The following is a 14062-nucleotide window of genomic DNA, read 5'->3' as shown; positions in this document are numbered from 1 at the left end:
AATGCATCTACATGGGGGCTCAGGGTTGACTATAAAATGTGGTCACATGACCGCAGTAAATAAGTATTATGGACAATAACTTTTTCTCATTATAGGGGGAACGGTGAGGAAGGGGTCCAGACAATTCCTCATCTCCATACATTCCTGTACAGTGAAATTCCATTAATCCGCCACTCGTTTCCAGCATAGAACCGAATTATAACATGGAATTTTCCTAGTAGACCGATCAGGAAATTCCTCTGATCCTCAACCCTACAAGTGAGTGTTATAAACTCATCTATGACCGCCTGGTAATCCAGGATATCTGATAATCCAGCACCGATCAGTTCCCATAGAAGGAATCTTACAGGTGGTTCTCTCTGATGACACGCCCCTCGGTGGATGTAACCGGAAGACATAATTAGTAAGAACTAGTGATTTATTTCACAGAAACGGCACCGGGCTAGTGCAGAAATTCACAATTATTGTCAGTCCTATCAGACACCATGCTGAAAACACAAATGTGATAATTCTCGAATGTTGGCAGAGCTGAGGGGTAAACGGAAACCATCAGAGGGGCGCGACTCTATTGGCACTAAAGTATTTTAAAAAAATAACTAGAACTTCTTATGCCCCCATAGAAGCGGTGATGCTCCATGTGATCGTTCTCGTACTTTCCTCCTAGTGAAAAGTTCATTCAGAGTTGAATTCTAAGAAGCGCAGTTTTTCGGAGAGATCGTTCTAAGCGCCAGAAGATGTTGAGCTAAAGTCGTTACAGTGACGTCTGATCCCATTCATCCCGCCTTTCAGTCCGCAGTGCCATCCCTGATAACGATGCGCAGACGATGACCCTCCTCCACCATCGGCCTCCAACCTCTGCTCATCTGCTCGTTCCATCACGTCATTCAGCATGGCGGTCTAGCGCCGGTCGTTGGCGCGACATTCCGGACGACTGCTGAGCTCAGTACATCTTCTGTCGGCTGGGAAGGATGGCCTCCTTGATGAAGGAGAAGATGATGAGGATTCCAGAGCGCTTTCCTCTCTTGCCTTTGGTGAAATAGTTGGACACGACGTCATCTGTGGGACACAGAGAAGAGTTAGTGAGGGCATCGAGGAGGACATGAGAGGGTCACATCAGTGACGTCTGTGGAGCTCCACCCATTCCCAAAACTACGGAGTTGATATCAATGGTGATATGTTTACAATGTCTTAGAGATTTCCAGTAATTTAGAAAGTGGTTTATAGAGTGCAACAGCCCTTCATTCTAGAAACGGGTGAACGGGTGGAGGTTTGCCCTCATAGACTTACAAGGTGACAAGTCAACACACTGATTGGGTTGTATGTGAACTTTCCCTTGATGTTGTCATGCCCCACCCTCCAGTTCTTTTTTGGCTTCCTGAAAACACCCCCTGAATGTCATGTGACCCTATGGGAAGTCATGGGGTAACCAAGAGCCCCATTCAGGTGAGGTCTGTGCTATTTAGGGAATGCTGGGAGTTAAGACAGTAGTAACTGCATGCCTTTACAGGAGTTCTCCTCTTTGGACAATCCCTACTTGCTACAAGGATCTTTTGATGTTAAGTAGATCACGAAGTGTCTCCCTGCTGGGACCTCCAGCGATCAGCTGTGATCTGTGGGGAAACCTGGCAGTAAGTGTTCAGTTTCCCTACAGCGCCACCGCAGGTGAAATGAAGAATTACAGTGTCCATTCATATAAATGTGCGGTCTGTGTAATACAGGACAGGTCCTCCAGGGACGCTCTATGTAACCGCTCTCCACTTTGTCCAAGAGACGAGGATCCTGAACAGCGGCCCCATCTCTATTAATTCAGACTTCCCTAATGAGGTGCATAAAAGTGTGTTTTCTAAACCAGACACGCCCTTTAATAAACTGAAATTGCGGATGTATAGCAATAGGATTATTACTTGTAGAGCGGTGCCTAAGGGCGCACTGGTGAAGCAGTAGCAATTATGTCCGTCTATTGAAATGAATGGAAACCCTGCATTGCCAGCATCGAGGCGCATGTGGGCTGTCATGCGGGCGCTTTCACTATTTTAATCCAATCAGACTGCACAACAGGAGGGACTATGGGCATAACATACACAAGAGCAGGGAAGTGTCTGAATACTTATACGCAGCTTCTGTGACCAGGTGACAAAAGAAAGTTTTGTAAATGGCTGCCTATGGTTGCAACTTATTTTCTTCAGATACATTACGAAGGTCAGCTCTGGAGCAAAACCAGCTGCTCTAGCAAGTGAAATACTGTGTAGAATGAGGAGAACATCTTGAAGACATGAACAGTTTATACAGTGAACATAAAGGCAATGAGGCTCTTACCTCCGTGCGGTACAGTGGACGGCAGGACGTTCTCCCCCGCCGACAGGGACACAAAGAAAGCGAAGGGGATGAGCCAGAGGCAGAAGGTGAAATAGGCCAGAACCTGCGGACAATACAAGGCTGTCAATATGGTGACACCGCATTTGATTATTGCCTGAAATTATTATCCTTAGGGCCACAGCTGCTTTGGGAACCGGTAACGTGTCCCTGCCGGTCATCTTTCCACCTGTCTGTGGGACTGCTCCGATCTACATCACTTTATACGACAATGTCGGGGGCTCCTTACTAGAAGAATTGTTTTCTATGCGAAGATCTGATTGCTGAAAGCTACAGGCCCGAAGCTGCACTACTGAGAGATCCGGATGACATCATCTGGCTGAAGGTCTCTATGACAACACCGCTCCCGACAGGAATCGCAAGGGGGCACATTGCAGTCAGACCCTCTCAGTAGTGCAGCCTCAGGCCTGTAACCTCCACCAATGAGATCACAGAATAGAAGATACGTTATATTAAAAAAAAAATTACAAAAAATTCCTCGGATGTCTCCTTAAAGGCGGAGGGATAAAACCGAAGGCGAAGTGGATAATACCCGATTATGTCCGTCAATCACGAGGCCGCATAATGAATACATGAAGAACCCGTTTCCCATGGCAAACCAATCCCAATAGTAATACAATGCTCTAGTGCAGGTGCCTTTATAATTTTCATGACTGGTTGGTTGTCAACTGGTTGTCAGGGGCCGTGATACCATCAGCGGTTTCCTCTGCACCCAGGAAGGGGGGGGGGGGGTTCAGTCGTAGGGACCGGCGGCCTGGAGTTCACATCAATTACTGCAATCGGTGTCCTTGACAGATTAGTATTAAATCTGCTGCCGAGCTTTAGGTGTCTGGAGCAAGAGGATTGAGATGAACACCCAGCGAGTAGCTCCTCATATACACAGGCCTATTGCACGTGCCACCCAGCTTTCCAAAAGACCCAGAACAGCATAGGAATCTTTCCTGCTTTTCTACTGTTCTAAGTGTCAGTCTTTACTGCAGTTTTGGCATTCTATTTGTGAACTGGGAAGATAAGGACGAACGAAAAAAAAACTACTGTAAAAGTAAATAGTGCTTCAATATATGGGGCCTAATGAGACAGTCCTCAGGTTACGAGGACTACTCCACATATCGTGGAACCGTGAAAGAGAGAGAGCGCTTACCTCGGAGAACGGATAATATTCCTCAGCAAAGTACTGGAAAGCCAAGTAATGATTCAGCACCACAAGAACTGCCGAGAAAGATCCAAGATTGAATTGTGAAAACGTTGTATGTTCACTGGCTGTTTACATATTCATGATCATCTGCATGGCTCCTCGGGACTCAAGTCACATCCAGAGCTGCATTCACAATCATATTCACAGCCCTAACCTGTGCCTGGGGCTCCATACTCCCCAAAAATGGGCGGAGGGTGTACAGTGTGTTCCAGAAGACCTTCCCCGAGTGCCACTGGAAGAGCAGAATGTAGCATCTTCCTTCATTATGCTCCTCTAAAGTGCCTGATCTAAACTCTACATCTCCCACAATGCACCACAGAAGAGCGTACACAGCCCAGGCACGGCTCAGCAGCCTGAGAGCTAACAGAGAACCAGCAAATATATCCACATGAGCGAGGACTCTTATTCTGGAGGAGTCTCCCGAGGAGAGGACAACACTTACCGCAGGAGAGTATGAAGTTAGGAGACGTCAGCATAATAAACGGGAACGTCTGCAAGAGCCCGAAGTAAACAACGTTAGTGAAGAGACCCACGCCGATCATGACGGTCGGGAACTTGTCAAACAGGTAGAGGCCGATGAGCACCGCTGTGGAGAACTGCAAGAAAAGACGGAAGATCATGTTATACCGAACACCAAACACTGACTGCCATACTGGTGTCCTACACCTTAGTTACATCCTGTATTATACCCCAGAGCTGCACTCACTATTCTGCTGGTGGAGTCACTGTGTACATACATTACATTACTTATCCTGTACTGATCCTGAGTTACATATTGTATTATACTCCAGAGCTGCACTCACTATTCTGCTGGTGGAGTCACTGTGTACATACATTACATTACTTATCCAGTACTGATCCTGAGTTACATCCTGTATTATACTCCAGAGCTGCACTCACTATTCTGCTGGTGGAGTCACGGTGTACATACATTACATTACTTATCCTGTACTGATCCTGAGTTACATCCTGTATTATACTCCAGAGCTGCACTCACTATTCTGCTGGTGGAGTCACGGTGTACATACATTACATTACTTATCCTGTACTGATCCTGAGTTACATCCTGTATTATACTCCAGAGCTGCACTCACTATTCTGCTGGTGGAGTCACGGTGTACATACATTACTTATCCTGTACTGATCCTGAGTTACATCCTGTATTATACTCCACAGCTGCACTCACTATTCTGCTGGTGGAGTCACGGTGTACATACATTACATTACTTATCCTGTACTGATCCTGAGTTACATCCTGTATTATACTCCACAGCTGCACTCATTATTCTGCTGGTGGAGTCACTGTGTACATACATTACATTACTTATCCTGTACTGATCCTGAGTTACATCCTGTATTATACTCCAGAGCTGCACTCACTATTCTGCTGGTGGAGTCACTGTGTACATACATTACATTACTTATCCTGTACTGATCCTGAGTTACATTATGTATTATACTCCAGAGCTGCACTCACTATTCTGCTGGTGGAGTCACTGTGTACATACATTACATTACTTATCCAGTACTGATCCTGAGTTACATACTGTATTATACTCCAGAGCTGCACTCACTATTCTGCTGGTGGAGTCACGGTGTACATACATTACATTACTTATCCTGTACTGATCCTGAGTTACATCCTGTATTATACTCCAGAGCTGCACTCACTATTCTGCTGGTGGAGTCACGGTGTACATACATTACATTACTTATCCTGTACTGATCCTGAGTTACATCTTGTATTATACTCCAGAGCTGCACTCACTATTCTGCTGGTGGAGTCACTGTGTACATACATTACATTACTTATCCTGTACTGATCCTGAGTTACATCCTGTATTATACTCCAGAGCTGCACTCACTATTCTGCTGGTGGAGTCACGGTGTACATACATTACATTACTTATCCTGTACTGATCCTGAGTTACATCCTGTATTATACTCCAGAGCTGCACTGACTATTCTGCTGGTGGAGTCACTGTGTACATACATTACATTACTTATCCTGTACTGATCCTGAGTTACATTATGTATTATACTCCAGAGCTGCACTCACTATTCTGCTGGTGGAGTCACTATGTACATACATTACATTACTTATCCTGTACTGATCCTGAGTTACATCCTGTATTATACTCCAGAGCTGCACTCAGAATCAAGATGGTGTGATTCAGTTTCCGATATGTATCATTGGAAATAATCAACAAGCTTGTGGTCAGAAAACCCTTAACAGCTTAGCTAAGCTCCTAGCTCATAGGGTGAGGCAGATCGTACTTCCAACATGAGATTAATGTACTGTTCCTGGTATGAAGACAATTCTTCCTAGAATACAAACCCCAGAGCAACCTCTGTACAGGGGATGATGGGAGATATTAGCTCTAAAACCTGTAGAATAGTGAGTGCAGCTCTGGAGTATAATACAGGATGTAACTCAGGATCAGTACAGGATAAGTAATGTATGTGCACAGTGACTCCACCAGCAGAATAGTGAGTGCAGCTCTGGAGTATAATACAGGATGTAACTCAGGATCAGTACAGGATATGTAATGTATGTACACAGTGACTCCACCAGCAGAATAGTCAGTGCAGCTCTGGAGTATAATACAGGATATAACTCAGGATCAGTACAGGATAAGTAACGTAATGTATGTACACAGTGACTCCACCAGCAGAATAGTGAGTGCAGCTCTGGAGTATAATACAGGATGTAACTCAGGATCAGTACAGGATAAGTAATGTAATGTATGTACACAGTGACTCCACCAGCAGAATAGTGAGTACAGCTCTGGAGTATAATACAGGATGTAACTCAGGATCAGTACAGGATAAGTAATGTAATGTATGTACACAGTGACTCCACCAGCAGAATAGTGAGTGCAGCTCTGGAGTATAATACAGGATGTAACTCAGGATCAGTACAGGATAAGTAATGTAATGTATGTACACAGTGACTCCACCAGCAGAATAGTGAGTGCAGCTCTGGAGTATAATACAGGATGTAACTCAGGATCAGTACAGGATAAGTAATGTAATGTATGTACACAGTGACTCCACCAGCAGAATAGTGAGTGCAGCTCTGGAGTATAATACAGGATGTAACTCAGGATCAGTACAGGATAAGTAATGTATGTACACAGTGACTCCACCAGCAGAATAGCGAGTGCAGCTCTAGAGTATAATACAGGATGTAACTCAGGATCAGTACAGGATAAGTAATGTAATGCATGATTCCACTAGCGGAATATGGGTCATCTAAGGTCAGCATGTCGTCCAATGCCCCCCACCTCACTCCCCAAGTCAAGCCTCCCCCAAGACGTCTCCGCTGCAGATCAGGAGGGTAGGGAGCACAGGACGTGGTGATATTTAGCTGCCGCAGTCACTGCTCTTCCCTCCGTCCATGTATAATGAACTCACCCAGATCATGTACTTTATAATCCTGCTGGTGGCCACTGTGTATTCTTCTATTAACTCTGCCAGGTAGTACAAGCCGGCCGCTGCAAAGACAAGAGGGACACGGAGTTAGGAGATCAGCAGGAAGACGTTCACTCCCAAACATGACAGGGATTGAGGATAAATAACAAATATATATGAAAAAGCAGAGAGACCAATCCACTAGAATGACCCCTACTAAACGCGGGCGTGAGGGGGTGAATATTTATGCATGCAGTTATTGTGTATTGATATGTTATGTATGACGCTTCCTTGGTAGAATGAATGCGGGGCTGGACGGATCCCAGGACCCGGGTGATCACTGTACACGTGCCTACAAGCCTTGCAGCGGACATCTTTTTGGTTGGTTTTCTATTAAGGTCTGTAGAAGTTCTCGTTTCGGGGCTCCAGCCGTCTACAATGATTTGCTTATCTCTGTACTATTGAATCTCTCCCTGAGGATTACTGTGTGTGTATACATATATATATATATACACACACACACATCATAGAAAGATAGGAGTGAAAACTTTTATTAGCACTCGAGTTTGTGCCGTGGCCGCAGGGATAGACTTCCATTCAGCCATAAGATGGTAGTTGGGTCAGTCTTACAATCAGTGTCAGATGCTCGATATGGTTGAGGTCATTCAAGTTCTCCCACATCCAGCTCACGACCATCATTGCATAATGGAGCATTAAGATTTCCTTTACTGGAAGTACTGGGCCCTAACCACAAAGAACATCCCCCAACCATTATTCCTCCTCCAAACATAACACTAGTCTCTTCTCCTGACATTCAGCAAAACCAGATTCCTCGATAGGCTTTACCCCACTCCAGCTGACACCTGGCATTGAGCAGCATTTGTTTGTGGCTGTTTGATTGTGGAAACACCAATCCATAAAGCTCCCAACATTACATGGGACTGGTCTCAGCACAATACAGTCCCATTCTGCAATCTTACGTGGCCACAGCTTTTTATGGTGGAGCGGTTGTTGCCCGTTGGTCAACATAGCAGCTGTAGCCGGGTAGCAGTGTGAGGCTGTTGTGCGGTGGCCTAGTATGACAGTAACCCGTTCTTCTTCTAGTGCTCGTTTATGGTCAGCAACCGGAGGCTGTCCGGGCGTGCTGGGAGTTACAGCCGGTCTATGGTCAGCAACCGGAGGCTGTCCGGGCGTGCTGGGAGTTACAGCCAGTCTATGGTCAGCAACCGGAGGCTGTCCGGGCGTGCTGGGAGTTACAGCCGGTCTATGGTCAGCAACCGGAGGCTGTCCGGGCGTGCTGGGAGTTACAGCCAGTCTATGGTCAGCAACCGGAGGCTGTCCGGGCGTGCTGGGAGTTACAGCCGGTCTATGGTCAGCAACCGGAGGCTGTCCGGGCGTGCTGGGAGTTACAGCCGGTCTATGGTCAGCAACCGGAGGCTGTCCGGGCGTGCTGGGAGTTACAGCCAGTCTATGGTCAGCAACCGGAGGCTGTCCGGGCGTGCTGGGAGTTACAGCCGGTCTATGGTCAGCAACCGGAGGCTGTCCGGGCGTGCTGGGAGTTACAGCCAGTCTATGGTCAGCAACCGGAGGCTGTCCGGGCGTGCTGGGAGTTACAGCCGGTCTATGGTCAGCAACCGGAGGCTGTCCGGGAGTGCTGGGAGTTACAGCCGGTCTATGGTCAGCAACCGGAGGCTGTCAGGTAATTACAGCCGGTCTATGGTCAGCAACTGGAGGCAGTCAGGGCGTGCTGGGGGTTACAGCCGGTCTATGGTCAGCAACTGGAGGCAGTCAGGACGTGCTGGGGGTTACAGCCGGTCTATGGTCAGCAACTGGAGGCAGTCAGGACGTGCTGGGGGTTACAGCCGGTCTATTGTCAGCAACCGGAGGCTGTCAGGTAGTTACAGCCGGTCTATTGTCAGCAACCGGAGGCTGTCAGGTAGTTACAGCCGGTCTATGGTCAGCAACTGGAGGCTGTCAGGGCGTGCTGGGAGCTACAGCCGGTCTATTGTCAGCAACCGGAGGCTGTCAGGGCGTGCTGGGCGTTACAGCCGGTCTTTGGGATTTATGCAGTTTTTTGCCACGGATAAACCGTCAGAACGATCTCCCACGTAAGAAGAGCAAGTAACGTATAAACAGGTGGAGAGCAGAAAATTAACTGCCATGGTTTGTAGTGATTTACGTCATCCACGGAGCGAGATCTCCAGCCGGACGCTCTCCAACACCGTGCTCCTCCATTCACTACAGTCTGGACTAGTTATCAGTGTGTATTGTTTTTTTTTTGGACCATACGAGTCGCCCACGATTAGAAGAAAGAAGCAGAAGAGAAGTCACCCGTTTCATTCAGACCGAAATGAAAATTTTGGTGCAATTTTTGAGTTCAGAAATATTCAGAAAAACACAGAGATTTCCTCCTGTTGTCTGGAGCCGGTGTGAAAACTGGAATCCATCGTTTCTCAAAGTGGCAGAGCCATTGACAGGGCCAACTAGTCCAGCTGCACCCGGCCCAATAGACCCCCTCCCCCAACGACAGCATATAACATGACAGTATACGTGATGGTTGAGGGGGCACGTCAGTGAGTAGGAACATTCATACCCTCTGTACAGAACTAATACGGAGAGCAGCACTAGGATCCGTCTTGATACTTTGCTACAATGTATCAGTGCAGGTTAAACGTTAACCAGTGTCCAGACAATTCAGCTCACAGAATACTGGATACAATAGTAACAAACCCGTTTGATCTGGTTTTCAGCCTCTACAAAAATGTTTGCATTCACTGACAGCAAGCAAAGATCTAGAAAATGGTTAGAAATTGGACCAGAAACTCTAGAAGAAGGTTGAATATACACACACATCAGTATATTTTCACCTCCATAGAGATCAGTAGATGGGTATACACACCCTAATCCCCTCCCCCACATCTCCTGCAGCCCTCTCCTTGTGAAATGTGGCGCTGTCACATGAGCTGTGCGGCCCCTTTAAGGTTTTGCCTGTCACTCACAACCTCATAAAAACTTTTAGTGGCTATATTCAGTGGTTTAAACACTACACATTTTACAGCTGAGGGTTTGTTACAGTTGTATCTAGTCTACACCGACTGGGCTGCAGACTGACACATTGTAAAACTATCAGGACAGGAGAGGGATTTGTGTGCTGATGTTTTTTGCTCACATAGGATTGTCTAGATTGGATACAATTGTAACAAACCCTCAGCTGTGAGAAGAATTAGGTCTGTACAGGTTCTAGCCTTTGGTTATAAACCAGAATGTTTCCATTCACTGACAGCAAGCAGAGATTCAAAAAGAGTAAGCAATTGAAAATCAAAGTATATTAGAAAGTGACAAAGCTTTCCATTATAGAATGAGGGGTTATCCAATTTTCTACAATTAATGGCCTAGAGGTCATCAATATTAGATCAGTGGGGGTCCGACTCCCAGCACCCCCACCGATCAGCTGTTTGAAGGGACCGCTGCACTCGTACGAGCTCCGCAGCCTCTTCGTTGTTTACATGGGTCTCCTCGTTCGTACTTGCACGCGTCGTTACATTTGTGGCTGCCGTGCGTGGTATAGCGCCATTCACTGTGGTAAAACAAGACCGGACAATGAGGTGCCAGGCTGCGGTTATATACATAAGACCGGACAATGAGGCGCCAGGCTGCGGTTATATACATAAGACCAGACAATGAGGTGCCAGGCTGCGGTTATATACATAAGACCAGACAATGAGGTGCCAGGCTGCGGTTATATACATAAGACCAGACAATGAGGTGCCAGGCTGCGGTTATACACATAAGACCGGACAATGAGGTGCCAGGCTGCGGTTATATACAGAAGACCGGACAATGAGGTGCCAGGCTGCGGTTATATACATAAGACCGGACAATGAGGTGCCAGGCTGCGGTTATATACAGAAGACCGGACAATGAGGTGCCAGGCTGCGGTTATATACAGAAGACCGGACAATGAGGTGCCAGGCTGCGGTTATATACATAAGACCGGACAATGAGGCGCCAGGCTGCGGTTATATACATAAGACCGGACAATGAGGCGCCAGGCTGCGGTTATATACAGAAGACCGGACAATGAGGTGCCAGGCTGCGGTTATATACAGAAGACCGGACAATGAGGTGCCAGGCTGCGGTTATATACAGAAGACCGGACAATGAGGTGCCAGGCTGCGGTTATATACATAAGACCGGACAATGAGGCGCCAGGCTGCGGTTATATACAGAAGACCGGACAATGAGGTGCCAGGCTGCGGTTATATACAGAAGACCGGACAATGAGGTGCCAGGCTGCGGTTATATACATAAGTCCGGACAATGAGGCGCCAGGCTGCGGTTATATACATAAGACCGGACAATGAGGCGCCAGGCTGCGGTTATATACATAAGACCGGACAATGAGGCGCCAGGCTGCGGTTATATACATAAGACCGGACAATGAGGCGCCAGGCTGCGGTTATATACATAAGACCGGACAATGAGGCGCCAGGCTGCGGTTATATACATAAGACCGGACAATGAGGCGCCAGGCTGCGGTTATATACATAAGACCGGACAATGAGGTGCCAGGCTGCGGTTATATACATAAGACCGGACAATGAGGCGCCAGGCTGCGGTTATATACATAAGACCGGACAATGAGGCGCCAGGCTGCGGTTATACACATAAGACCGGACAATGAGGCGCCAGGCTGCGGTTATACACAAGACCGGACAATGAGGCGCCAGGCTGCGGTTATATACATAAGACCGGACAATGAGGCGCCAGGCTGCGGTTATATACATAAGACCGGACAATGAGGCGCCAGGCTGCGGTTATACACATAAGACCGGACAATGAGGCGCCAGGGTGCGGTTATATACATAAGACCGGACAATGAGGCGCCAGGCTGCGGTTATATACATAAGACCGGACAATGAGGTGCCAGGCTGCGGTTATATACATAAGACCGGACAATGAGGCGCCAGGCTGCGGTTATATACATAAGACCGGACAATGAGGCGCCAGGCTGCGGTTATATACATAAGACCGGACAATGAGGTGCCAGGCTGCGGTTATATACATAAGACCGGACAATGAGGTGCCAGGTTGATATAAGGTCGGGTAAAGGTGTTATAATGAATGATGACATCACTTCCAGTATCATCACCACATCTCTGCCGCCCTGCGCCCGCAGTCACACACGTCTCTTATCTGTCCAGGGTGAAGTTCATTCACTGACATGGATTATATATTCACATCAATACTAGAGAAGAGAGAACTCACCAATCGCCAGGGTGACAAAGGCCACCTGTATGAGCAGGGAGAGCCAGCTCAGCACATAGATGAACCACATGGTCCCGGGAGAGCGATGCCCCTGCTCTGTCTAATACTGGGGGGCAGCTGTGGACCCCCCCGAAAGCTCTACAACAGATGCCTTATTACTGCGCTCTGCACCCCCTCCTGCCTCCTCACTGTGACCCCCCCCCCAATCTCTGCAAATCACCGTCACCCGTGCGGACCTGCAACAATGTATCCCTGCACCCTAAACAATGTATCCCTGCACCCTAAACAATGTATCCCTGCACCCAAAGTGCTGCAACAATGTATCCCTGCACCCCAAGCTCTGCAACAATGTATCCCTGCACCCCAAGCTCTGCAACAATGTATCACTGCACCCTAAACAATGTATCCCTGCACCCAAAGTGCTGCAACAATGTATCCCTGCACCCCAAGCTCTGCAACAATGTATCCCTGCACCCCAAGCTCTGCAACAATGTATCCCTGCACCCCAAGCTCTGCAACAATGTATCCCTGCAACAATGTATCCCTGCACCCTAAACAATGTATCACTGCACCCTAAGCGCTGCAACAATGTATCCCTGCACCCTAAGCTCTGCAACAAGGTATCACTGCGTCCTGAACACCACGGCCCCTTCACTCCCTGTACAGCCTCACACTCCTGTACCCCACTAGTACTTATTTCCCGTGCACCCATGCGCCACCTCCAGCGCCCTTTATCTGCTCCAGCAGCCCCGGCACTCCCGGCTCCGCGCCTCCTGGCTTCTTTTACTTTCCAGGCTCCCGGTATCTCCCTCCACCAGTACAGCAGGACGCTGGAGACGCCTCCAGGAACCATAGAGAGGAGCTGGACGGCCACTTCCGGTATGCGTCCCACTAAAACAATTGCGTGAGGTTACGTAGGACGTCTTGGGTAAGGAAACTGTATCCGCCATCTTTAAAAAGGGCAGATCTAGCATAGAAAAGCGCTGTCTGTGCCCGTACATGAAGACTAGGCTTGTAAAGCGGGCTGTGAGTGGCTGTCTTGTAGCAAGCTGTCATTGGTGGACTTGTAACCATGGCAGCGTTAGCTTGCCAACTAGGCAAGCTTTCATCATGTAGAAAACCGTCCTCCAGAAAAAAATAATATAGAAAACATATTATAATAATAAAAATATATAATAATAATAAAAAAGATAGTAAAAATAATATAAAAACATATAATAATAATAAAAATATATAATAATAATAAAAATATATAATAATAATAAAAATATATAATAATAATAATAATAATATAAAAGATAGTAAAAATAATATAAAAAATAATAATAATAATAATTAATAATAATAAAAAGATACTAAAAATAATATAAAAAAATTATAATATAAAAGATAGTAAAAAGTAGTAAAAAAAAATAAGAAAAAGAGTAAAAATAAGATAAAAATAATACAAATAAAATAATGAAAAGGCAAAATAATAAAATTAAACCAGAAAATAATGAAATAAATACAAATACAATAAAAATAATGAAAATAAAAATTGAAATAATAATAATAATAAAAAAATTAGATAAAAAAAAAATTCAAGTATTAGGACCTTGTCTGCAGCGCATGAAACTGAAGAGGGCTCCAAGCTGCAGGAACGAGAAGGTCTGGGGACTGAAGTTATTTAAAGGGTCTGAGGTCTGTATTTATATTTACAAAAAAATTATTTTACCTAAAATAATGTAAATAATTAGGCCCCAGGTTGCCATGACAACCCATCGGCACATCTAGGGTTGCGACATTTCACACCCCAAAATACTGGGCAGGTTA

The 14062-nt window shown here is 46.4% G+C and overlaps 1 protein-coding gene across 1 annotated transcript; it reads right to left on the bottom strand.

Moving 5' to 3' along the window:
- Positions 1-865: 865 nt before the first annotated feature.
- Positions 866-13130, bottom strand: TEX261 (testis expressed 261). Its single transcript, XM_075855571.1, has 6 exons — positions 12251-13130; positions 6986-7065; positions 4011-4164; positions 3515-3582; positions 2317-2419; positions 866-1056 (listed from the first exon to the last, which is right to left on the bottom strand). Exons 1-6 carry the CDS (start codon positions 12318-12320, stop codon positions 941-943), a joined length of 591 nt encoding a protein of 196 aa, XP_075711686.1. The 5' UTR covers positions 12321-13130; the 3' UTR covers positions 866-940.
- Positions 13131-14062: the final 932 nt, after the last annotated feature.

Source organism: Rhinoderma darwinii, chromosome 1 (assembly GCF_050947455.1).
Source record: "Rhinoderma darwinii isolate aRhiDar2 chromosome 1, aRhiDar2.hap1, whole genome shotgun sequence".
NCBI classification, from domain to species: Eukaryota; Metazoa; Chordata; class Amphibia; order Anura; family Rhinodermatidae; genus Rhinoderma; species Rhinoderma darwinii.
Note: the sequence above shows the minus strand (reverse complement) of the source record. Positions and strands in the feature narration are given on the sequence as shown.